The sequence below is a fragment of the Dermacentor andersoni genome, chromosome 1, assembly GCF_023375885.2.
Source record: "Dermacentor andersoni chromosome 1, qqDerAnde1_hic_scaffold, whole genome shotgun sequence".
Lineage (NCBI taxonomy): Eukaryota > Metazoa > Arthropoda > Arachnida > Ixodida > Ixodidae > Dermacentor > Dermacentor andersoni.
This window is the reverse complement of record NC_092814.1, coordinates 225528131-225553457: the sequence shown is the minus strand read 5'-3', so window position 1 is coordinate 225553457 and position 25327 is coordinate 225528131. Positions and strand designations below refer to the sequence as shown.

Genomic DNA, 25327 nt, shown 5'->3' with positions numbered 1-25327 from the left:
CGTATGGCTTAATTTCATGAAGAGGCTCATACTTTTATAGCACCTGCCGGCTGCGAAAGCGCGTGCATACGGTCGTTGAAAAACTTTCCTTTATTTTAAGGTGGACTGTGCTCTTGGCTGTAGCGGCCTAAGAGGCGCGAGTACACTGCGGTGAAAACGTAACATTTACCTGAACAGCAAGTTTATGTGCTTCATGAACTTGTCTTTCTTTTTCAGACAGACGACCCAAACAAACAGATGCATCTATGTCAAGAAAGATCTTTCTGTATTCCGCTGTCCTTTGGCGACGCTCCTCTTCGGTCTTCGGGCCAGGATTACTTTCTTCTTCTGCACTAGTCCAGAAACACCGCGTTAAGCGACACCGACGCGCCAACGTTCGTGCTAGCATTTCTGATAAATCTTAACACAGCTGCTTCGGAATGCAACAAATTTGGCCGGCTGGATGCCCGTATTCACGACACTTGTGCTGTATCATAGCATCATGTCAGGCAACAATCATTTAGGCCACTGAAGCCTTCACAACTCGCGAAATCTAAAGCAAACAAACTAAAAATGTTCATACTAGCTGCACCCAGCCTGCGATGCAGCCTAAACGAACAATTTCGAAGCAGACGGATTCCGCCATGCCATAGCCACAGAAACTCTGAAGGCCAGCGCTCAGAAATCAAAAGTATGTAATTCACTCTCAAATTAGCCCTTACTACAATATTATTTTATTATTATGTAAAAATTTATGAAATAGTATTATAGTTATTATTTAAGCGCTATAAAGTTGACTATATGGATTTTCACTCTTGGAACCAGCGCTCGTTATCGCTGCTATCATGGCGCTAGCCGTTGGGCTAGGATGGCTAAATTCTCGTACTACCGATTGAGGGGCGATCGAAAGTTTACAATAAGCAGATTCACTAACACCATTGCTGGTACAAGTCTCAAGCTGCATAAAAAATGGGTTCAAGAATACGGTAAGAACGCAATTGTTTTCTTTTATTGTTTGCCGACGTGCGGAGGAGTGGCTGTGAACGATGATGCCTCCCCATCTTAGCTTCTGTTTGTTTATTTCTAGGTCATGTCACCCCAATTAATGTATCAAATCGCGTACATTCGCATGCTGCTATTCAAATTAGCCATTGCTAATTGTGAACGCATAAATTTAAGATGTGACTCGTTGCCGTTGTTGTTCTCCAGCTGTTTATGTATGTCACAGCCGTTTGATAATTCACGTATTAAATTTTTGTGCTGATCGGCACTTATGAATCAGTGTACCAGATTTCTGTTCTGTCTCAGAACATCGTTTAAATGGTATTGTTTCGCGTGGTCGGCGCATGTAGGCGTGATACGGCGATCTAGTTAGGTGACACTTAACTGATCCACGACCCTCGATACCCACGCAGGGACTCGCCGTCGAAAATAATTGAATGCTTCTGCGAAGTTGTTATACCGAGGAATGGCAACGAAAGTAAGTGTTCCATTTTCTTGCCGCTATCTTCTTTGTTGTTGCATGGCTCTCTTCTTGGTAGAATTTATTGTGCGCCTGGTTTATTTTATCTCTGGATGAAATGACCTCGAGCCGGCTCAAAACGCTACTGCATGCGAAAATGTCACTTTCTGCCGCTATGCATTAGCTAATGTGTATTCCTGCAGTTATTACCGGCTCCTACGCAGCTGTGGTTTGTTTTATGATTTTAATATTCGCTTAGCGAAACGATCATTGAAACTGGCCTTAACTATGTTGATTCCTGTTGTGATAAACATACGCCGGAAATTGTAGCGGTGGCCTGTTAAAATTCAGCTCTGCCACAACACGGCGCATTATGTATTTTTTATGAGTGTTCATTTGTGTGAGGGGGTATGTTTTAACAGCTTCAAGAAATGCATAAGTGGCTAAATGTGATTTATACAGATGTTAAAACTGACCGGTTAAATTCCGGGTTAATTGCACCTAGTGGTTTCTATTTAGGCCGATGTGAGTTGTAAATTGCGTAGCTGTGAAATTTATACTGGCTTATGTGCTGTGGGTGAACGGTAGACCTTCAGGTGGTAAAAATTAATCCTGAGCCCTCCACTATGAAATCTATCACTGGCTCTGTGTTGCTTTGCAATGTTAAATGCATTCATCACCATGAGTTAATTCATGTAATGAGGATAAAGCATACATTTGTTAGCTTAACCAGCTTCATAATAGCAGCTGCTTTGTATTTATGAACTATGCTTGCTTTTCCAGGCAGTAACCTGTTAGTTAAGGCACTCGGCAAATACACTGGATTACAATTTTACTAACAGTGGTGGGTAAATGAATAAGGAGGACAACAATGTATGTCAAGCAAAATATGCCATAACCAGCTATTTCCAAGCCAAAGTTAGCTTGTCTTTAATTATTTTAGATTACTTTTGTGTCATTGGTACTAGCAAGTACTGTGTTCTGGTTATCAAGTAGAATTGCTCAGAAACGTAAGTTTGTATTTGACTTGCAATTGTTGCAGTAGTTGAATGATAAATACGTACTTCATCTTATTTAGGAGGTTATTCAACCGCATTGGATAGAGTGTGTTATGACCTAAGGCGTCGTGAAAATACACCTGCCATTTGCAGCTTCTGTTTTGTCATTGGTGACAGCCTTCTAAGAATCTTTCTGCTGACAAATTTCAAACATTCCAGGTGCATGGATTGTGCAGAAATTTCCGGATTCTTATAACAATGACGTAAGTGTCTGAATCTCTTGTGTAGCTTGATCAGCTTGTGTCAGACCTGTTTGCCTGTATTGGAAGAAATTGTTTTGCATTTATTTCAGGAGGTGTTAAAATCTGTACCAGAGTTTGCCTACCCTTGTGAATTTACCAGGTAAGTGATGTTGTGAATAATGTTAAGTGAAACTTTTAACTCTGCACTTGCAAACTAGCATTATTGTGACATATAGCAGTTTGCCTGCTTTTTGAAAGTGTTGTCCAAGTCACTGGGTAGTCCTGATGTAAGGATATACAAATTAAATAATAAATATAAGGTTTCTTTAGGGTTAGATTTGTATATCAATATTGTGAGATCTTAAGTGTACCCGCCTTGGTAACCCAGTGCCTATGACGTTGCGCTGCTGAGCTCGAGGTCGTGGGCTCGATTTTGGCCGCGGCAGCCGGATTTCGAACGAGGGAAAATGCAAAAACGCTCATGTACTTAGATTAGAATTAAGTGCACGTTAAAGAATCCCAGGTGGTCAAAATTAGTCTGGAGTCTTCCATTACGGCATGCATAATCAGATCATAATTTTGACATGTAAAAGCCCAGAATTTAATTAATGAATCAATTTAAAAGTATGCAGACTTTATCTATGTTGATAATAGGTGCAGTGCAAGAGAAAAAACAGGGGCTTGTGTGCTTGCATCAAAAGAACCATCGGTCATGGCACTCTGTGGTGCATTTTTGGGACATCTGTGGTCACCAGGATGCTGAACTATGCAATGCCTTACTTCTGGCTGCTGCCATTACTTTTTTTGCTCTATACCTCAGAAAGAGTTAGAGATGGAGCAGTAGCCACTGAGAAAAATAAAAGAAAACCTGTTACTCTTGGTCTCTGAAGCAGAACTGAAGAAAAACAGCTTGAATATTGTAGTTTTGAATTCAAGCAGTTTCAGGGCATAGGCAGTAAAACAAAAAAAAAAGAAAGAGAGAGACTCCTTACCAATTTTCATCAGTGCAGTTAGATAGTGACTTCATTTCGAGCAGCACTAAAATAATGACCTTTTATCCTTGAACTGCTGTTTAAAAAAAGGTCCACATACAACTCATAGCTGCTTGGAGGTGGCAGTAGTTAAATTGCACTTGCATTTCTTGGTGCCTTCTGGTGGCTAACTTGGGGAAACCGTCCCGAAGCCCAGTGTGGCATAATATAATTCCTGTTGGAAGCGCCCACATATTGTTGGAGATGTGTAGCTACATACTGTTTTCTTGTGAAGAACCTACCTGGATTTAGTAACACTGAATCACTTTTATAGCGTTTTCTGGATGTAACTACACAGCCCCTGAGATTATGCAGTAATGTCATGTATTACTGGACAATATTGCTTGTCCCATCGCATTTATGTGCATTTATTATATCTTCATCTTGGTACAGTGTATAGGTATGCACAGTGCTCTGTTATGTGAAGACTAGGGATGCAAGGCACACTTTCATCTAGTGCTCATCTTTTTTTGGGCCTTCATAGCCTGCAAGCTACGTTAGCATCCTCGGTGTATATTTTGGCAGGGGCGTGGTTCTATGGGCACACTTCTGCTTTTTTACATGTACACAGTGGGTTTTCTCAGGTGTTTAATAATGAATGCATTTGGACATGGCCTTCCTGCTTTCAACACCTTTCTATAAAAACCCGGCTGCTTTAAGACCACTTTTGTTTCTTTCTTGAGTCATTATACTAATGAGTCATTACGTCATGTTCATGCGCACATCTTGTGTAATTTCTCTACCTTAGATGTTGTGAGGTGCTACAAGTAGCTAAGTAAAGAAATGAGTTTCAAATGACACGTGAATATTTAATGACAAAAAAAAAAAGATGAATTGGGTGTGAAAGCACAAGCTGTTAGCTGGAATAATCATAATCACTTGTTGTACTTCTGAAATTTTAAACCCAAGTTATGAATGGTTTCCATGCTATGGGTAATGAATATACTGTTTGTACAATTCTTGTTTCCAAATTAATATAAAAGATCCCCATGTCATCAGTTTACATTATTGCTTCTAAGTGGGTGCTCTGCAACTTCTATTAGTCTTTTGTGTGTGTGTGTGTGTGTGTGTGTGCGTGTGCGTGCGTGCGTGTAATTAAGCATTGTGACAATTTAATAATAAAAGGCATGACACGAACGACTCTTTGTCCATCTCTAGTTTGCATGTGGTAGCCAATATCAGGAAGTGGCACAGTAGGGAGCACTGGCCCTTGCAATGGCCAGACAGGCAAAGACACTAGCCTGAGAAGCTACTCCCGAGTTGATTTAAAAGTTGCATTCCATAAGGGGGAAGATTGCTTTTACTAATCTGGTATATATTGTGGAATTTATGTGGTTCTAACATTAAAACTCTGATGAGCATCAACTGGCTGTGGCCACTGACATTTTAGTGCCTCTGTATGACTGGATTAACATCAGTGTTCTCAAAATATGAAAAATAATTTGTGCATTCGAGTTGCTGCAACAGAGAGCAGGCTAACAATTGTGTTGTTTCAGATATAGAAAGTTTACATGATGACTTTCGAACAGCAAGAACTAAGAATGATGAATGGCTGACTAGTAGGTAAAATCTCTCGCCAGTCACGTTGGCTTAGTGGCTATGGTGTTGCGCTGCTAAGTGCGAGGTGATGGGATCAAATTCCGGCTGCGATGGCCGCATTTCGATGGGGTCGAAATGCAAAATCGCCTGTGTCCTATGCGTTGGGGGCACATTAAAGATCCCCTGGTGGTCAAAGTTAATCTGGAGTTCCCCCACCACGGCGTGCCTCATAATTAAATCGTGGTTTTGGCACATAAAACCCGAGAACTTGGAATTCAGTAGGTAAAATATCAAAGCAGACGTGACAAAATCTCTTCTCAGATAATGTAACTGACAGTCATTCTTTTTTATTAGATAGTTTCGGGAATCCTCATGTCTTCTAGTCGTAATAATTTCTTGTGATGCATTGGCATTTGACAAAGTTCAGCCAAGGTGTTAACAGTGACAGAGAAAGTGGCTTGTAGGCAACCTATTTAGTCAGTTTGCATGCTTGGAAACCTTGAGAAACCTGGTCGTCTGACACATGTGGAATTTGCCATAGACTCGCTAAAGAGGTTGTCCTCAAGCTGCCCAGTCTTCTGTCATCGATTACAGCTGCAGTCCACCCTTTAAGTGCTGCTACAAATAGGTGTCAAAGGTGCCATTGCAGAGGTGACGTGCATTAGCGCACAGACAGTAATTAACAAAAAGTAGCTTCTATTTCCATCCCAATAAATTTGTCAATTATTCTATGTTTATTTTTTTGTGTGTGTGTGTTCATGGGTAAAATAGCTGCGTTCTATGCATAAACTGCTAAAATAAGCAGCTGTGAGTTGGAGTTCTGACTTGGCACTACATCCTGCCCTGTTGCCCCTTAAAAAATTTTTTAATTAGTGTATAGTAGACGTTATTTCGACTTTACTCGTTCAAGCTTCACCAAGTCATATACAAAATTAGTTTGCCTAACACCATGCCTAACACTGGGCACCATGCCTGTTAGGCATGGTGCCCAGGACTTTTACACATGCTCAAATCAAATGTGGGGTCTATTTAAGTAATGCTAAATTAATGAGCATAACAGGGGCTTGAGCCCATCAATACCCCTAGTGCTCATTGCATAATGAAAATCTTGACCCTAGCAGTCTCGATGTGTTAATGTGGTATAGGAAGGGTTGTGGGTGCATCTGAGATCACATACTGCATGATATCTGCAGTTTAATGGGTGGGCGTCCTGTATCTGCCACTGTAGCCCCAAATATGAAGTTTATTGTAAATTTACCTCACGCCTGTAACTTATACAGTTCAATGAAAAAGGGATTTTTTTTCTCCATTGCTTTCCTTGGCTTCATTGTCTATTGGCTTCCTGTACTGATATAACATTGTGTGTTTTATCTTACTTAATTTTTAGCAGCATCAACAGCATAGAAGTACAGGCAACTGAAAACATTTTGTTCTTCGGTTCGGTTAGCTTCATGACTTCTCTATGGATGTCTTATTTTTTAACTTAACCTCCATGTGATCAGAAAGCAGGTGTGCCATTTGTGCACAACCAGCAAGTTTTTTTTCTATCTGCTTGTCTGATTGCTAGGAGCCACATAACATTGTGCTTGTGCAGGGGCAGTACTAACCAGTGATACAAGTGCTAAATTTCCTTGGCCTTTTATTTTTCTATCACTGTTGTGCCAGCAACTGCATCGGCTGTAAACATGACAATGTGCTCTTTTTGTTTCTTTTTTCTGAGAAGATTACTGGCATATCTCCAGAATAGCAGCAGTGAGTTTTCTTTTGAACGTCAAACTGCTAATGAGATAGAGCTATTGCCCCCCCCCCCTTTTTTTTTGTGCTCTTGTTTATTTTATCATGACTATACTCATTGCTTATATTCTAGTGATAGTCTATGCTGATTATCTGGTGGCTGTGTTTTATATTTCATGACACAGTAAATTGATATCACAAAGTAGCTGCTGTTCTCCTTGTTGCCATGCTAGTTAGAATAGAGAAGCTGTGGGTGCTTTAGGGGGAGCAGAGAACTGAAAATCAGAAATACAGTATCTCTTGTTGTTTGCCTTTCTTATTTGTCAACTCTTTCTTTGTAAACTTCACATGCTGCATCATATCAGATGGCAAACAGAAAAAAAACAAGACCTTACTGGCTGATTACTTTTTTGCATCTCCTCAGCACAAGATTACTTTATAGTTTGTTAGAGCTTGTCCAGAGTGATTTGTACTGGTCTCTTTGACACATCTTTGCCATCCTACCACCATTTCAACAACTTCAAGTAATAGTACACTGCCAGAGACTCGAAACATGCCATGAGATTTGCTAGCCCCCAGGCTGCTGACCTCCCCTTATAACCAGTGAAATAATTGGAAGCATAAAAGCTCTTCATTGTTTTCTTATTGCGGCATATTCGCGTATTCTGGAAACATGTCATTCCGTATTCTCTCGGGATTCATGTGCTGAAGTTGAAATGAATACCCATGGCTAGCCTAGTGTTGGAAATTTTTATTGTGAGCACATTGCTTTTCAGTGGGGTTCGTGTCTTTTATTCCGTAGTAACATGGATTCAGTGGGAAATCAGACAAAGTTATATTAAATGTGCATTAGGGCAAGAATTTTGCAACTCGACTCTGTGTATGATATGACATATGCCTTAACGTTAGCAAAACAAAATGTAAAATGCAGGTTCAGTTCCCATCCGCGACAGCCGAATTTCGATGGGGGCTAAGTACAAAATGTGTACTTGGATTTAGATGCACATTAAAGGACCCCATATGGTCAAAACTGATCAGGGGCCCCTCCACTTTGGTGTCACCATAGCCGCAGTGTTGCTTTGGGAAATTAAGCCCTGTGAGTCAATCAATCAGTCAAAATGTAACTGACAGTTTTTAACTAATTATTCACATGTTGGTGTAAATTGTTGTCTACTTTCTTCGTCTTCTTTTTTCTTCTTTTACTTAAAAGAGGCTAAATGTTTCTGTGTAGAGCTGCAACAGTGCAATTTGGCCTAGCAGTAGGAATATAAATTCTTTCCCTGAAAATAATAAAAAGAATTATAGCTCAGGAACTACAACTAGAAAAATGGGGTTTATTATGAATATGTATACTGAAAAAATGTTTTGAAATTATGGGGAAATAATTATATCTTTAGTAGATCTTCAAGCTGTTAACCAATCTGAATGCACATAGTTGATATGTTTTAAACTGTAGTCGCATGCTTTTCATTATTTCTAGTACTGCAGTGCAGCACTTCAGCTTTGTGTTGACGAGCATCGACAGCAAATGGACGTTCGGCTATTGTCGTCATGCTCCCAACTCTCAAACCTGCTTTGTGCTTCTAAGGTGAGCTGCATCATGGTGGCTATAATGTGCACAGAGTGTGTGCAGATCATTTTGTTAAAACTTCAAGCTGTGAGGAGCTGCATTATTGTTGGAAGGTAAACAATGTATGGGTGGTTATGCTGGCCCAGTATCATTAAAAATAAATACTAAAGAAGCTTACCAGCCACAGTTCGTAAAGGGTAAGTAAAATGTTTAATAATTTTTCTAAATTATAAAAAAAACATGCCTTTGTTCTCCATAACTATGTCACAAAAGCAACAGCACCAACTAGCCCAACTCTCTTATTGAGAATGTGCTTAATTGTTTCTTAGGCATGTTGGACTTCTATGTCATATGTTCCTAATCATTTTTGCCTAATGTAGAATAAGGCACAATAATAATTGATAGCATTTATTTTGTCCCCATGCATCAGATGCAAGCTCTTTAAGCTGGATTCACACAATGGACCAAATTCTGTGGATACGCATGACTTGGCTCAACAGCAACAAATTGTGCCTCCAACAGCAACGAATTGCACCTACAGGAGCTTATTGGCTTCGTCCATGTGTGCGGTGTGATTGGGCGGCGTTGAGCCGTGTAATGCTCATCCGTAAAATTTATTCCATCATGTGTCCAGCTTTATATGGCAGCTTTAAAGTGCACATTATGAATATTAGTGCTGCTGGGATATCAGTAATTTTTAGCAGTACCCTGTGGGTCAACTATAACAAGCTCTTTCGATTGCTTTTTAATGGTGTCATTATTTGTATACATGCCCTTTCATATTTGTTAACATTTTATCAGTGTCTCACTTCTCAGCCTATACTTGAAGTGCTAAAATAATTTTCAATGTATTCACAATCAAAGTGAGAATAAAGGGACCCAGCAACACTTTTTGACTACAGTAAACAAAGCTGCACAGTTGCTAACCAATACTGTCATTAGCACCTAGTCTAATATTATTCGTGTACTAGCAGCAGGGAGTTTTCAGTTACATTCAATAAACCTCCTGATCTTGTTTTCAACTTCCTGAAATCCCCACCACTTTTCGTGTGTATTCCAGCACACAGATAAGCGTGATGGCTATTGGCCAGATTTATGTAGGTGTTATGTCTAAGCAGTGTCTCTGGCAGAAGCAGAAGTGCAGAAATATCCCTGACAGGGTGGCGCTCTCATCTGGTTGGAAATGGCGATACCATTGGGCCAATTCTGTAGTCCAAGACCAGACGGCACATGTCAATGTCATACTGATACGAAAGCTTGGCACAATGATAGGTGAATCATGACAAGCACAATTCTGCTTGTATGTGGTGGCATAGCTTCAAGCGCAGTTTAAATTATGAAAAACAAGACAAGGCCATGTGGTTGTGGCAGTGGCAGTATTAGATTGCTGATAACTTTATTCATACAGGGTGCATTCAGAAGCTCTTTGTCAAAAAAAGTTTAGTAAGGGGATGGCTTTTGACACCATTTAAATTTTGCATCTTTCATAAAAGCTGCTGCAGACCCCTTAAAGAAGACCATGGAATTAAGATGTGGTTCCTAGCACTTGGTTATGCCTCACACCTTCTCTCTCTCTCTTTTTCACTTGATCATTTTGATTTTCCTTCTAGCTACTTGCCCTGGCATGAAACATTCTACAAGGTGCTCAACCAGATCGCAGAACTAGCCAACAAAGAAGATGTAAGCAAAGATTTTTCTCTTGCTTTACTGACGTTGTAATACCACTATGTCGATTTCCCACATGTTTTACTTGTAACAGTCATCATACCGCATTCCCTTGCAGTCTAGTCTGATGGGTCACTTCTTGGAATCTCTCTATAACACACCGGTTCCCGAACCTGGGTTTCAGCTAAAGGTTGTGTACGACACGGATAAAAATGTAAGTGTATTTTTTCCCCAGCATGCAAACCAAAAGGACACAGTTCTTGATACGTCACATTATGAAAACTTGTGATAATAAAGGAATTACATGTGGGGCTTTATGTGGTGCTTAGTGCCATGTGTACAACTTGAACAAGATATTCAATTTTTTCATCACTCCTCTTACTATACAGTGTATGAACTAACAAATTTCTTTAAATTAGTGTTTAGACACAAGAAAGGCACATTAACAATTGCCCATAGGTTAACATGCTGATATGTAGACTGCATTTACTGAAACCTTCAAGGTTTGTTTGTAGTGTGCATGTTTTGGTGTACTGTGGCACCATGGAGCCAAGAACGTGGGATTTCAAAACACCATTGCCCAGTGGTGTGCGACATAGAGGAAAAGGAAAACCTTGTGGTTGAGCTGATGTTGAGTGTGTTAGGTATTTGAGGCTCATCAACAAAGGCAATACTCCATCTTGGCCTCTGCGTCTCATAGATGGCATATGAGATTGATCCACCCTTGGGGAAATTGGTCACTTGTCTTTTTCTATGCCTTAAGTCTGCCTTTCTTTTCCCCCTTTCCTAAATCTATCCTGTTATTCTATTCTCTTTTCTTCCTACTTTCCATTAGGTGAGGGTGATGAATTACTATTCGCTCATTGCTCAGGGTTTTTATTGACTTTGTGCTACAGCATGTCTTATCACATTATCTTGTTAGTTTTGGATGTTAGCAGCCAATGCTATCGCTGAAAACAAATGCAGAGACATGAATAAATCTCTGCTCTCTATCCCTGAAAATACTTGTGTATACGAACAAGGTCACTTACTCACAAAACATTATTTGCGCACGCCACTCAATGACTTAAACATGCTTCTTGTTGCAAGTAATGTCACCTACACTGACCCACGATATCTTGCCATTTGCGGTAGCTAGAGTGCTAGATTACTGTGTTAACCCTTCATTGATGAGTGTTGCCTACAGGCAACATACCAGAAAAAAAAATTTCTTGCTTAGTATCAGTATTTAGTACGAAGTTTCTGGCTGAATGTCTTCAGCCAGCGCTTAATGACAAGCAGCAAGTGTCATTTGTTGGTATAGAGCAGGTTGGCACTCAACTTGCTTTCTTTCGAAAGCGCAGTCAGAGGACACAGACCGATGCATGATCTCCAGCTGCAGTGGTGTCACACACTTGATGTAAAGCAAATAAAATGCACACCCGTGGTTCAAATATGACGAGAGCTGTCTATACTAATTCCAAACAAAGCCATAGGTGGCCTCAGGTGAAGCCCACTTCCAGTTTTCTGCCTGGAGTTTTCCTCCAAATTGTTGAAAAAGTTTCTGCAAAATATTTTTGTTGTTGTTCATTATGCTTATTCTCTGTGTTTTGTGCATTTAGATAGAAAATAAACACTTTTCTTTCGGGTATGTGCCATCACTAAATGGGTAATAGGGTAGCTATAAGGCAAAGAAAATAAACATGGGGGACTTTGTATTAAAGGTGCCATTGCAGCTGAGGAACTTGCATACTTCAGAAAAAGCCTGCATGCAACTAATTTCTGCAGTCTTTTTTTTTTTTATATAGTAGTCCTAAATGTGTGGTTGCAGCCATTGCATGAAAAACTTATGTATATAAAAATAAATGTTTTTAAGAGTTATTGCAAAGGTGCATATACTATGTACTGTTGTTTTAATCATAACTATGATGCTTGTTTTCACACCAAGAGAAGTGTTTGTGTGATTATAGATAAGAGTCCATATAAGTGGCTTCCCTTGTAACATACTGTTCACTCTGACAAAGGCCATGTCATGGCTCAAATGTTAGTAAAGACGCTTTTTCTTCATGTGCCAATTATTTGCTTCTGCTACACTAAAACTGTATCCAGAGCATTTTTTTCTTCTATAATATATACATGTATATCTCATAGGAAGCCAATAAAGACTGACACCAAGGACAACATAGGAGAAATTACTTGTGCTTAATAAATGAAATAAAGAAACGATAAATTAATGGAAAGGAAAGTTGATGAAAAAACAACTCGCCGCAGGTAGAGACCGAACCTACAACCTTCGCATCGCCTTGGCAACAGGATTATAGTCCATAAAAACGTTTCTTGCTTCCAAAAAATGCTAGTAACAGAATCTGCTTTACCTGTAGCAGTGGTCGTATGCTTTTCTGTAGTGTGTAACAAGAGAAATAATTTCAGCCATTTCAGTGTGCCTGTTCAGATCATACAAAGTTGCCAAGCATTCCTGAAAATGTGAGTATTTGCTATTCAAGCTTTTCCTGCTAATGTTTGGAGTGTTCACTTAGGTATTTAATCAAATGATTTGTTTGAAAGTTAAGGAGATACAAATGACTGCAATTTATTTTGCACTTGAAGGTTCATTTGCAGAAGAATTAGCCTGGGGCTTAGTAATAAATTTTGTGAAATAATCTTCACTCATGGCAAGCCTGTTGTGCAGCTTTGGCAGATGTCCTCTTTTTAATGCTAGTAGTATTTGATTTGTGAAGGCTTTTTTTTTTTCTTCTTTTGTTTGGAGGAGTTGCTTCAAAACTAAAAATATGAACAAAAAGGGGCATGAAATAAACAGGGAAGGCTTCTTTCTTAGATGTGGCTGTTCAGGCTATTTAGTGTTCAAGTTATTCTTACATAAATTTGTTTTCTTATCCGAGACTTTTCTCTTTGAAGTAAGCCTTGCATTGTCTCATTTCAGAGAAATCTGACGGAATACTTCAACGCGGTTGATGCAACAAATATGATTGTGTTGTTTGCAAGGTATGTTATTTTTTTATCATGTGTATCTATCTACAAGTTTTCGTCATTTCTCTATTCCGCCATACGTCAGTCCTTCCCTAGTTTTGGTGACACTATTCTGGCTGTGTTCTTTTTGTATAATACAGAGTTGTCTGATAATGGTTTAGACTAAGATATGTAGTGTGTTCAGTTTACTGTGCATTGCTGATGAAGCAGCTCACACATTTGCCTTTGTTACTTATGTAGCATGCTACATGAGCGAAGAATTTTGATCACCTCAAGACGCCTCAGCAGGCTAAGTGCCTGTGTTCAGGCAGCGAATGCTCTTATTTATCCCATGGAGTGGTGAGTAATGTTGATCCTTGTTTGAATTTGTAGCGAATTACTCTTTGCTGGTATACCAAGAAAACTTTACTGTGTACATTGTTTGTGGCTCCTTTGTACTGTGTTTAGAGTGTGTGCATAGTGCTCAGCAAAGACGTAGGGTTTCTGTGACTTCGTTTGTTGTTTTTACTTTTTCGTCATGATGAGGAAGAGCTACTCTATGACTGTATGTTGTGAATGAAGTCCTCTTTTCTTTATATTCAGCTCATAATGTGTCTTGCCATACCTGAAGGTGTGAATATTCCAATTTGAATAGTATTCCTTTAAAGAAAAGCCTTATCAACTTATCATACTTTACAGAGTTTAATGTTTCAGAAGCATGCATACAGTACCTGACTGTTGCCAGGTGTTATTCAGCTAAGGTGGAACTCTCTAAGCTGATAATTTTAGACCTTTGTTAAGCTTACCACAGACACAATGCAAAAAATACTGATTAACATGAACTATTTCGTTCGTGCACATACTGGCATTAGTGCAAAACTGGAATTGGTGAAATCATTGCTTGCTTCTTTGATTGGATCTCAACTTCAAACCATGGATGTGTTTGATGACTGTATAAAACGTGGGTACTTTGTCCCTGCTGACTTCTTAAAAATATCTTTCTTTTTTCCCCCTTGGAGTCTCACTGTTGACTTTTCTCACCACTGTCCTTTTCTTTTTTATTACAGGCAGCACATATATATCCCTGTTCTTCCCAATCATCTTCTTGATTACCTCAGGTTTGTTAAAGTACTCTCTACTCACCATAGTTCATGTTTTTGTCTTCAACAGTAGTGCAGTCTAAGCTGAAAATGTCGGTGTAGTGTTGGAGCCTGTTCAGTTACTGGAGTCACTGTCATTGGTCCTGAATAGAAATGTCTGACACAGGTGAATTCCCTTTTAATTAATAACAGTACTTAGATATTGGCTGAAACTGCCATAATACTGTTTGCTTTATATATCTAAATCAGCGAGTATTCTTTTTTATGGAAAAACTGAGCAACACTAGTGATGCTACTGGTGACATCAGCACACCAGTGAGTATTTCTTGTTTCTATGCATACAGCTTTTCTTCCTGCTCTGCGTAATATTGTCACCTTTTCACTTGTTTATGAATGCACTGCACTTTCAAAGTGCTTTAAAGACATTGACCGGGAAATGTTTGCAGAAGTGTCAGTGTGGTAGCATAAGGGGCAATAGCAAAGGATGAAACAAATTAAAACAGCACATAATTTGATTGGAATAGTTATATAGATTGATCTGGCTTTGGTGTTACAGAAGTTCATTTAGCGTGTATGCTTTTCATTTTTTTTTCTTTTCCAGTGCTCCAATGCCATTTCTTATTGGTGTTCCTGCAGTTACACTAGCAGTAAGTAGCTTTTTTCCTCTTATTTTACTATTTGTATTGCCTTAGAAGTTGTGTTAGCCATATAGCACACAGTATAGTCCACAAAGGACCCTTGGACAAGTTACATTCTCTTAAGTTATGGTGCATGCATTTGTGCATTTAAATTTATTAGTTTTTTATCAGCAACATTGCAACTTACCATGATTAATACACACTGCACACATTATGATACAGTAAAACCTGGTTAAACTGTTCCCGCTTAAAAAGTAGTTTCGTATTAAAAGTAGTAAAGTCAAATCCCCGACTCAGCGGCCATTGAACATAATCTGTTTTGTATCCGCATAAACCGTACCAGCTTATTGCGTACATATCGGTTAACACTTAGTGTTTCCACTTTTCGTTGCACAAACATGGCAGTGCGTCATTTCCATCGGGTGGCCTGGCAGAACAAGCCTCAGAAATCAGCACAACGGCCTCCAAGCGCCGTGCGTATTTGCGCGCTAACTCTTTGAGGGTCGATTTTTTTCGCCATATGCGACCGCCCAGGGTTGAGTTTTTTTTTTTTTTGCAGATTCCGATTCTTCTTAGGGACTTATTTCGAAAAAAATGTACCGTAATTTTTCTAAGGTGACTGTAAAGTGAGAAAAAAATCTTTTGCATTGGTATATATGCGCTCTTCATTCATGAATAACCACAATAAAAAAGGAAATAAGCTTATCAGAATTTTAAAATTGGCCGCCATATTTACGTCATTGACCGTCAAAGGGTTAAGCCACATCAACATCATTTCGGCACCATGTCAGAGAGCATTGTGGTGTCGTACAAACAAGTACTCGTCGCATGCTGAAGCTCGGATAAAATAGACACCGGGTGCTCAGCATGGAAGAAAAATTAGACATCGGTCGTGCTAACGAAAGTAACACGAAGTCGGCGCTGGCATGCGACAGTAATCTACTGTTGACTACGGTGTGTGGCATTTGGAATGCGAAGCAGCAGTTCCTTGGCAGCGCTGCTGTGACCGCAAAGAGGTGTCGGCTATGAAGTTCGACTTTTCGCTGTCGTTACCTCTGTTGTTGCCGAAGTGTCACCTAGTGACAGGGATAAGGACGACACGGAAAGCGACAGCACGGGCGATTCAGGCCTGACAGTGGCAGAAGCTGCACGTCATGTCAGCCTCATAAATGCAATCGTCGCGACAAGAACAGCACCCCACATTGAAAAGGTGCCCCGCGACTTCTGCAACACTACCGCGCCTGTGCATGGAGAATATGTAACGCCAACTAGGGATCTGCCATGCGAGTGTTTACTGAGAAGAGGGGGCTGGCTGAAAAGCTGGCTCACAGCTTCAGCAAGCTTGAGGCCGCTGTCGTCACTGCTAGGCCACCGCGGTATCAAACGAAAATAACACATATGTCGCACGAAGTAAACAAATACTGGATGTTTTTCCCCCTTTCATGGCACTTTCTCAGAGTTCCTTTTTGACAGGTAAGTGGGCGATCTCATGCTATTTTGGTTAAGCAGTACTACCGTTTAGTACGTACTTTTTTCGAGCTCCGGCCAACTACGGTTTAACGAGGTTTCACTGCCCACCCTTTGTGGCAAAATACTTAGGAAGTCACTTGGGACAATGCTCTTAAACTCTTTCAAGATGAATGACATGGAGATGCTGTCTGTCATGTGGGATTGGCAATTTATGGTTGATAGGAAATGCTTGCTCTATCACAGTGTGCTCTCAAACTGAATTTTTAAATAGGACACATTGTTTTTCAATGTTAACAGCCATTTGTACTGACATGACAGATGTTCATAATGACGTTGTGCTGAGTTTTACATTGTCAAAAAAAAAAAAAAAATAGAAAGATCACGAAGAAGGGAACAAGGATGTGGTTGGATGAAGCGCAAACTACCAACACTTTGTGACCTGCAAGATTTCTGCTGGGACAGCCACCAGTAGCTTCTTTTAGTAACATCACCACCTAAGTGGCATCTAGTCATTTCACACTTGATATGGAAAGTTTTGTGACATTGGATGCATTTACATTTCCTACTGTTAGCAAACAACTTGATGGTTTCTGCTAAATTCCAGAGGGTGTCTAAAACTGAGCTCGGTGAAGTGGTTATCCTGGATGTTGACAACAACAAGGTTGAAACCCCCTTCAAGGATGTGGAAACACTTCCAAGTGAAATTGTGAGTAGCATATTATGATGTGTGCCAATTGACATAAATATTGTCTGTACAGCATGCTGGGCCCTTCATGATGTTGATGACTATACAATATGTGGCATTGCCTTGCATATAAAGGTGCTGAGGAACCCTTAGCCTGACTCACTGCCATAAACTTAGGCAATAATTCCTTTATTATGATGTTTAATCAATCTTTAATATTGTAATACATAATTTTCCTTACATTTTTGGGAAGCAAAACCCATTCATGTTGGTGTAGAGTAAAATTCACTCAGCTGCATGCCATTCTGAATTGTCACGCCTTTGCTATAAAGGCATATTTGGCTGTCTATCCTTGGTTATATTTTCTTTTCTTTTTACTGTCGTCATTGTGATTGGTACACTCTATAGTTCTTGTGTGCAGTTTTGCCATATGTATAAATTCCAGTCAATATTCTTTTTTTTTTGTGTGTGTGTGTGTTACCCTCTTTCCTGCCTAACCTTATATTGCCGTCATACCACTTTAGTATCGATTCCTCCATTTCTTTGTGTTAAATTGCAAATTTGAACCGGATGTACTCTGTCGAGTTACCTTGTACTTTAATTACCCCCCTTACTCAATGCCCTGTCAAGGGGCCTGTAAGGTATTTTCAATAAATAAATAAACAAGCTAATAGAAAGCCTTCATCACAGGATGAGCCTGTTGAGTGGTTAGTGTCCCTCATTCTCTAATGTTGAGAAATATTGTGCAAAATTTCAGTGAGGACAATCTGAGATCACAAGTAAGTGATATGAATAACAATGCTGCAGATATTACATCTGGGAGCTTCTCTACCGACCAAGACGTAGGCATCGAGTGGACAAGCACAGATTTCTCCCTAGGTCTAGCAGAGCCACTTCACATTAGCAAGATAGCTGGCTGACTGACATAGGCCACCCCTTTCTATTTTATGAATTATGCTGTCAGTATTTCTCTAGTCATTTTATTGCAGTTATCGAGGAATGAGTGATAGCCACAGTCACAGCACTAAATTGCACATAGGTCTATAGTGAGCTATGGTGCACCTTTAGCCTTACACTATTAATCACCTCCCCTGCCCTTTGTACTGAATGCTGCAAAAAAAGGCTTTGTTGTAAACAAACTCTGTGCCATGTCTTATACTGCACGCTTTCCAATCTTGAATCCTTTTCCTGAGTGCTAGTTTGTTCACTGCCTCAAAAATTCTTCAAATTTATTTTTTGGTAACGGCATAACATTAATATGAAAATTTGACACCATCTTGTTCATCCTGTGTGAAATGGAATGGACATAATGAATCATGGCTAATCTTTGTTCTAATGAAAAATTTCAGCAGCTAGTTTGTGTGTTGTTGGCTCCTTTTTCTATGGCCTGGTCCCATTGCGCTGCTCTAGTCATGAATGAAGATACAGTATGATTTCTTTTAAAGTGATAACTTTCTTTGCAAGCTTCTTCTGGTTTTCTGTTATCTGGCTCTGGGTGTAGGTAGCATAGTTGGGTGGAGGAGTGATACGAGTAGAGAGTAGCCAGGGTTAAGGAGGAAGGCATTATGCTGGGTTAGGTTGGTGCATGCTCTGATGTTGCTGGTTGTTGGTTCCTGTGTAGCTCCTCCACATATCACGATTCCATCATGCCAGCTGTGGCACAATCGCCGGTGCCACTTGGCTGCTATGGAATTTTCTCAGCTGTCAATGACATCAATGCCGTGTCTGGCAGTTGTCTATGCACTCATTTTGTCCTTGCGGAACTCAAAAGAAAAAAAGGAAAGGAAAAAAAAATTCCCTTCAGTTGCCTTCTTAACAAAACAAACATAACTAAGTTAAGTGCAACGAAACAGGCAATTGAACTGGCACCCAAGTGAATCCCTACACCTCGGGAAGTTCGAGAAGAAATGATGCCATGCTGAATCCTAATGTTGCCACTACGCTGCCACACAAGGAACATTGAGGGAGCACTGACTATTACAATATATGAAAGAAGCGTGCAAACAACATGGCACCACCATAAATACTGAGAAAAGGTTATTGTGCTTCACAATGGCATTGATGGCAGCTGCAAAAAATACTTCAACAGACATTGCATTAAGGACCCATTTTAGTTGTGTGCATTGTATATGACAGCTTATAATCACATACACTTATGGTCACACACAATATTGCTGATTTTGACAAATAAGTTTGTTGGTTCTTGCTGAAATTTTTTATTTTGAACGCAAATTCTGGTGCCTCACTTTCACTCATATATGTCAGCGAACATAACTAATTCAGGCACCGCCACTTTTTCGTGACTTACAGTAATCTGTGAAAGTTAATGTGTCATCAGTATGGTTTGAGCACCCGCCGTGGTTGCTCAGTGGCTATGGTGTTAGGCTGCTGAGCACGAGGTCGCGGGATCGAATCCCGGCCACGGCGGCCGCATTTCGATGGGGGCGAAATGCGAAAACACCCGTGTACTTAGATTTAGGTGCACGTTAAAGAACCCCTGATGGTCGAAATTTCCGGAGTCCCCCACTACGGCGTGCCTCATAATCAGAAAGTGGTTTTGGCACGTAAAACCCCACAATTCTTCTTTAGTATGGTTGAGTGGTCAAGAGTTTCTGACCTACCATTGTCAGAATGGGTTGTCTTTGCAACGTTATTCTTTTACCAGGTAGATGGCAAATTTCCCTTACAAGGAATCTTGTCCACAATGTGCATTTCTCTGGAGCTAATTTGATTAGTTATCATTCTAGCTTCCTGCTGCACTTGGAATAGTCTACTAATTCACCTTCATGCTGCCATATCCTATATCAAGCAAGCCTCCATCTAGCTTGATTGATAGTGACAACTTCATCAAGGCAGTCATCCCAAGTTTAGTTTTCTGACCAGAATGATTTCTTCTTTGATTATGAAGCTTGCTTTTCGAGGTAATTGTATGGGTTTCCTTTGCAGCATTGTGCTGCTATTAGGGAAATGGTTGATTTTTCTTTCGTGAAACTCCCTCTTTGACATGAAGCTTGCTTTTTGAGGTAACCGTATGGGTTTCCTTTTCAGTGTTTTGCTGTTATTAGGGAAATGGTTGATTTTCCTTTCGTGAAACTCCCTCCACCCTGCAGGTTTCTGCAGAAGTCGATTGGTTAACTGAGTGGTTGATTTTAAATTTATTTGGTGAATTTTCAGTGGTCCAGCCAGAACATTTGCAGCAGCTAAAATTATTGTTAATGAGAGTTATTAAGTTACTATAGACAATAAAGTAAACCAAAATCATTGCTATGGTAGTTGTCTACTTCTCTGCAGACAGAAGCCTAGTCTTGAGAAAAGCCTTTCCACAGCTTTCTAGTGCAGAAAGTGGGTTCAAACGAGATAGTCTTCCTCTTCCTTGCTCTGTAAACCTAAGGAGCTGTTGAAGGGAAGACAGCGGGAAGGGATGAAGACAGCTTTGGAAGGGTGCGTTTGCTTTGCACGTTAATGTAACCTGCTCACAGTGTTGGGGTAGGAAACAAACCATTCCATGTAATCAATATATTGATGGGATCTGAGTGTGTTCAATATTGTCTGCTCTCCAACCATATACAAAAGGAGAAAACCTGAAAATCTTAAAAAAATGAAATAATTTTGAGGGGTAACTGCAAAATTTTAGCTTTTGCAGTGGCCATACTTTAGATTTTTTTTTTTTGTTAAAGAGCTTCAGATATGTTACGTGTAGTGAACTTGGTGGTTTATAATAATGGATGTCTCAGTGGATGGGCAAAGTTTTGTTCATCTGTCATATTCTTTTTGGTCAGGCATATAGCTTTTTAGCACTCCTGTATGTTGCTGTGAGTTACCACACGCAGCACGTAGCCGCGTATACAGTCAACTGATTTTCCGGACATATCCGATAATGCGGACGTCTTTGCAGCACTGCCACGTACCCCGTTGAGTCAATGTATAAGAACGTCTGAAATTTCGGATGTAAGAGCCCTTCACCGTCCGATTTTCTGGACATTTTGTCATGACCACAACTCTGAAACGACGTCATCGAAGCCATCACTGCCACCATGTTATCTCGCCACCTCAAACCGGTGCTCTCGCACGCAGATCCGCTGGCAGACATAGCCACCACCACGGTACAGTGAACTAAAAGGGGCATTGCAGCACACGGAGGCAGCACCATAGGTGCAGCTGAAGCCGCTGGTGGCTAAAGGAGTGGCAGCGCTGCAATCGCTCACTCTTGCATGCGGTGCCTGTTTGTTGTGTGGCTTCAAAGTGCTTGATAGGGGGTGTTTCGCCCGCTTTCTCTGAGTGCCTGCTGCTTTTAAATTCGTGAACATTTCAGCTCGCTTCAACAATGAGGCCGGCGGCTGATATTGTACGACATTATGCATTTGTGCAGTTCTCATTTTCCAGGGTCTCTCTTAATGTGCTCTTAAAAGCTGTGCCAAGAAGAAAACAATTGTACAATGTAGCTGCTTAATTTAAACTTACTTTCGTTGTTACGGAGACTAGGATTTGCTGAAGAAAAGCAACCAGCGGAACTTTTGTAATGCAGGTCATTTGTTCTTGTGCCCATTACAATACCAATTAATGCTGTCGTTCCACTAGTGTGGAAAACTGATATCCAGATATCTGAGTCCAGATATCATTTTTCGGCGCTCTACCCGCTCTTGTGTGTTTCCCTATGCGCTGTGATGCCTGTGTAGTGAGCATTTAGTTACAGATTACAGACCATGGAATTGTGCCCCATTTGTAAAATGCCATACGCATATCCTCAGTGACAAGAATTGCATCCTATGGATATCTTATGGACATCCACTGCTAGGACATCGATATTCTAGGGATGTGTTGAATACGTCCTGCGGACATCCATTGTATGTCCACGAGGGACATTATGTGGACAAGCTGCGTACATTTTACGTACATATGCCAGGGCCTTTTGCATATTGTTCGCCATAATGCAAATTACCGTCGCAACACGCGGTGATGCAACGGGCAGAGCGCCCATGCATCAAGAGCAGGTACATTGTGTGCACATGTTATGCGCGTGCACACGTGTGTGCAAGTGCAGCATACTCCTCATTATTGTAGGCCTTGCGCCAAGCACAATTACGTGGTTGCACTAATTGTAGGTTTCAAAGTAAATTGCGTCAGAAAATTTGTTGTATGACGTAAACACAAGCTGCAGACGTGATAGCTTCAGATTGTAATTTGAACATGCCAGGTAACATAATTCTGTTACGAGGAAACTCGTGAGACATAGCTTCAATTGGAGGACAAATATTCATGTGCATGTCGAAAAATGTCCATGTTGGATAACCTTGGGACATTCGTACTAGGATATCCAAGGCCGACGTCCAGCAGATGTCCTATTTGTATCCGAAATGGCGCATGGACATTGGGACATGATTCAGATGTCCTATAAACGAAGTGTTTTCACTGGGTTGTTAAACTGCTCGGCAAAGCATGGTCACCATAAATACAACAATGAGCTGCTTTTCCATTTCAGCAAAGCTATTGCTTGGCTTCCGGCATCATCGTTCTGCTAGTCCTCTCCTTCTGCTCATTCATATTTACGGTGCAGATGCAACATGATTTCTACAGATGAATTTCAGTGACTTTTACAGCGAAGCTGTATATGGCTAGGTTCTGGAAAAAAATTGCATGGGTCTATTGAGCCATGTAGATCGAGAATTTCTCCCCATATGTGGGCCGATACCGAAGATAGTGAAATACCGGGCCGACCCACTGCGGAGGTGAAGCAGGCTTTAAGCACTCCGCGAACTTGCAAAAATATGTTTAATATCTTTGGTCCAAATACAACCCGTATCGGATATTAAGCTGATAATAACAGATACTACACTTTGACCTGTGTCGGCAATATCTATGTTCGTACCGCCCTCTCTTTGTCAGCATTCCAAGTGCTTGCATTTCTCCTTTCCTTCCGCTCTCCCATGGTGGCAGTCTCGTAAGCGTGCTGACCACCAGGAATGTGAGGCAGAAAGAAATGCGCACTGTCCATGTGGCCCCAATCCCGCAAACTTGAAACATTTCACCGGAGCAACGGCCAGGTTTCAGAGGGAGGGTGTGGGGATCCAGTTTTGTGTGGCCTGTGTTATATGTGACCATTTGTGATGTTCAAGTGACCTCACAACCATTGCTGCACTGCGGGACGTCGACCAATGCACGATCGCCTTGGCTACGGTGAAGTAGTGTGTGCCCTCGGAGTGCGGTGGGGTGCTTGTCTGTTCTACATGCCAGAATTCATTAGTAAAAGGTGTTGTGCCGTGTTTTGCAAAACTACATGGGTAGGCATACGCACTGTGCCCCATCACCTTCCGAGGCACAACATTTTGAAGGAGCGACTAGCCGCGCCTCACCTTCCATTCACCATTAAGGGGCCCACATACACAGCTTCACTGGTCATCCACCTTCACAGAGTAGAGTGGCACTGCATTTTTCAGAATACCGTATTTACTCCTAACATGCACTTTTTTTTTCGATAAAACGGGTCCAAAATTTGTGTGTGCGATAGAATCGAGTACAACCCTAAATCTGCATTACCATATCTGCATTGGCATTTCAATATGGCTGCCTTGTATGTGCTTCAAGCCTAGCTGCTGTAGCTTTCTCCATGTGCTGTAGTACGTATGCTTAGGCAGTGCTTCCTTTGGCTTAGGTTAGTGCATTGTCTGTCTTTGTTTTCTGCATTTGCTCTATCAGCATGGAAGTGCCGACTGCAAAGACATGCCGAGTTCATCACAATGTCACTATTAAAAGGAAAGCGATCACGTGTGCGGAGACGGACGGAAGTTGGGCCGCATCACGGGCATTCAGAGTTCCCGAAACTTTGCGTGCGGGACTGGCGCAAACAGGAGAGGCATTCTACAGCAGTGACTGCTACATACGACGTGACCACGCGGCCCCTATCTTAAAAACAATCTGCGACGGAGACAAGAGTCTACGCATCTAGGCACACCATGCTGTGTTCTCGTCGCTTAGTTCGTGTCGAAGCGAGAGGCCACACAAAAGTCAGTTCCTTCGCTCCTGCTACTGCACTTCCTCACTCCAGCATTTAGAGTTACCGCGGTCATTGAGTGAAACGTGTTCATGTTTGCTTGTGCACGCGTGACACCATGCTGGCTAATTTAGTTAGTAAGCAAATGTCTAAAAGTTTATATGGCCGATAAAACTACTATCCTTAAATTTCGTATAGCTGTCTACTAATTTGCTATCGTAATCGATGCTTCGCTTTTCGGGTGACACTGTGACTTTTTCTATTTATCGCAACTTTAGTGCATTTGGAGTAAATCTTTTGTTTTTTCCAAATTAGAGAAATTTGTATTTCTGTATGAAAGGCTGAGGTGCGCGGTACTGTATAGGACTCTTTTTTTTTAGGTCACAGTAAATGGGTGCACGTTAGAATTGAGTAAATAGGGTAAATAATTTATGTGGGCGTATGTGACTTCAATCCGTGCATGCAAGTTTTCTCTGCTGCTTTTCAATTCGTGAGCATTTCTGTTCGCGTCAAGAGCAACAAGTCCAGCTGTTCGACATTATTCATTAGCGCAGTTTCTGTTTTCATCTAAGGCGTCCCCCATGATGTGCTGTTGAACGATATGCCAAGGAGAGAACGAACGTGCAACATAACAGCTTCATTTACTCTTGCTTATACAATTGCTTTCAATGTTGTCGGGACTAGTTACATATAATTATCGTGGCATGTGGTCACTTGATTGCAATTATGTACTATTTGAATCTGCTTACTCGAGTTCGTATAGACTGTCGTCGGCGTTCTCAAGCTCTGTAAGCTATACAAACTCGATCCTGGTTGCTGAACGTATAGTAGTGATAATTTTCTATCGTGTTGAAAAAGTTCATCGGGACAGGACTCCATTGCGATCGAAAGTGGCCATTTTCTTGACAGCGTGGCTAGGTTCCAGCGGTGAGGGCAGTCGTGCTAGAGTAATTTCAGAAAACACTTTAGCATTTATGGCGAAAAACAATACGTATTTCATTGTCTGATCGTAAGCAGAGAATACAGACCAAATAAACGAAGTGCTTCGGCCAGAAATCTGAACAAAACCTCCTGCACTCGTCAAGCATATGTGTACATCACAGTGTACGCAAGCATTTTGTGTGCTGCTTTTTCAAGAGTGGTCGATCGCAGCGCCGCCGCTACTGGCTACACCGCCTAAGCCATGTGGAGAGTGCCTCCCGCAGCACTGCCCCTTCTAGTACACTGTTACCGCGGCCACGCTATGCCTACATACTTTGCTGTTTGGTGTCGCGTTTTTC

At 40.9% G+C, this 25327-nt stretch overlaps 1 protein-coding gene and 1 pseudogene across 1 annotated transcript in view; one reads left to right on the top strand and one right to left on the bottom strand.

Annotated features, from left to right (window-relative positions):
* Positions 1–829: 829 nt before the first annotated feature.
* The window catches only part of LOC126547968 (DENN domain-containing protein 1A-like), a 109910-nt gene continuing 85412 nt past the window's right edge, over positions 830–25327 (top strand). Inside the window, exons 1-13 of the mRNA XM_050196033.2 lie at positions 830–965; positions 1395–1459; positions 2659–2702; positions 2792–2841; positions 8466–8573; positions 10166–10235; positions 10339–10434; positions 12630–12683; positions 13141–13202; positions 13428–13526; positions 14234–14284; positions 14868–14913; positions 16979–17080. Coding sequence (XP_050051990.1) covers positions 949–965; positions 1395–1459; positions 2659–2702; positions 2792–2841; positions 8466–8573; positions 10166–10235; positions 10339–10434; positions 12630–12683; positions 13141–13202; positions 13428–13526; positions 14234–14284; positions 14868–14913; positions 16979–17080 — 864 coding nt within the window. The 5' untranslated portion in view covers positions 830–948. The remainder of the gene's footprint in view (positions 966–1394; positions 1460–2658; positions 2703–2791; positions 2842–8465; positions 8574–10165; positions 10236–10338; positions 10435–12629; positions 12684–13140; positions 13203–13427; positions 13527–14233; positions 14285–14867; positions 14914–16978; positions 17081–25327) is intronic.
* Positions 22732–22913, bottom strand: LOC126548654 (U2 spliceosomal RNA; annotated as a pseudogene).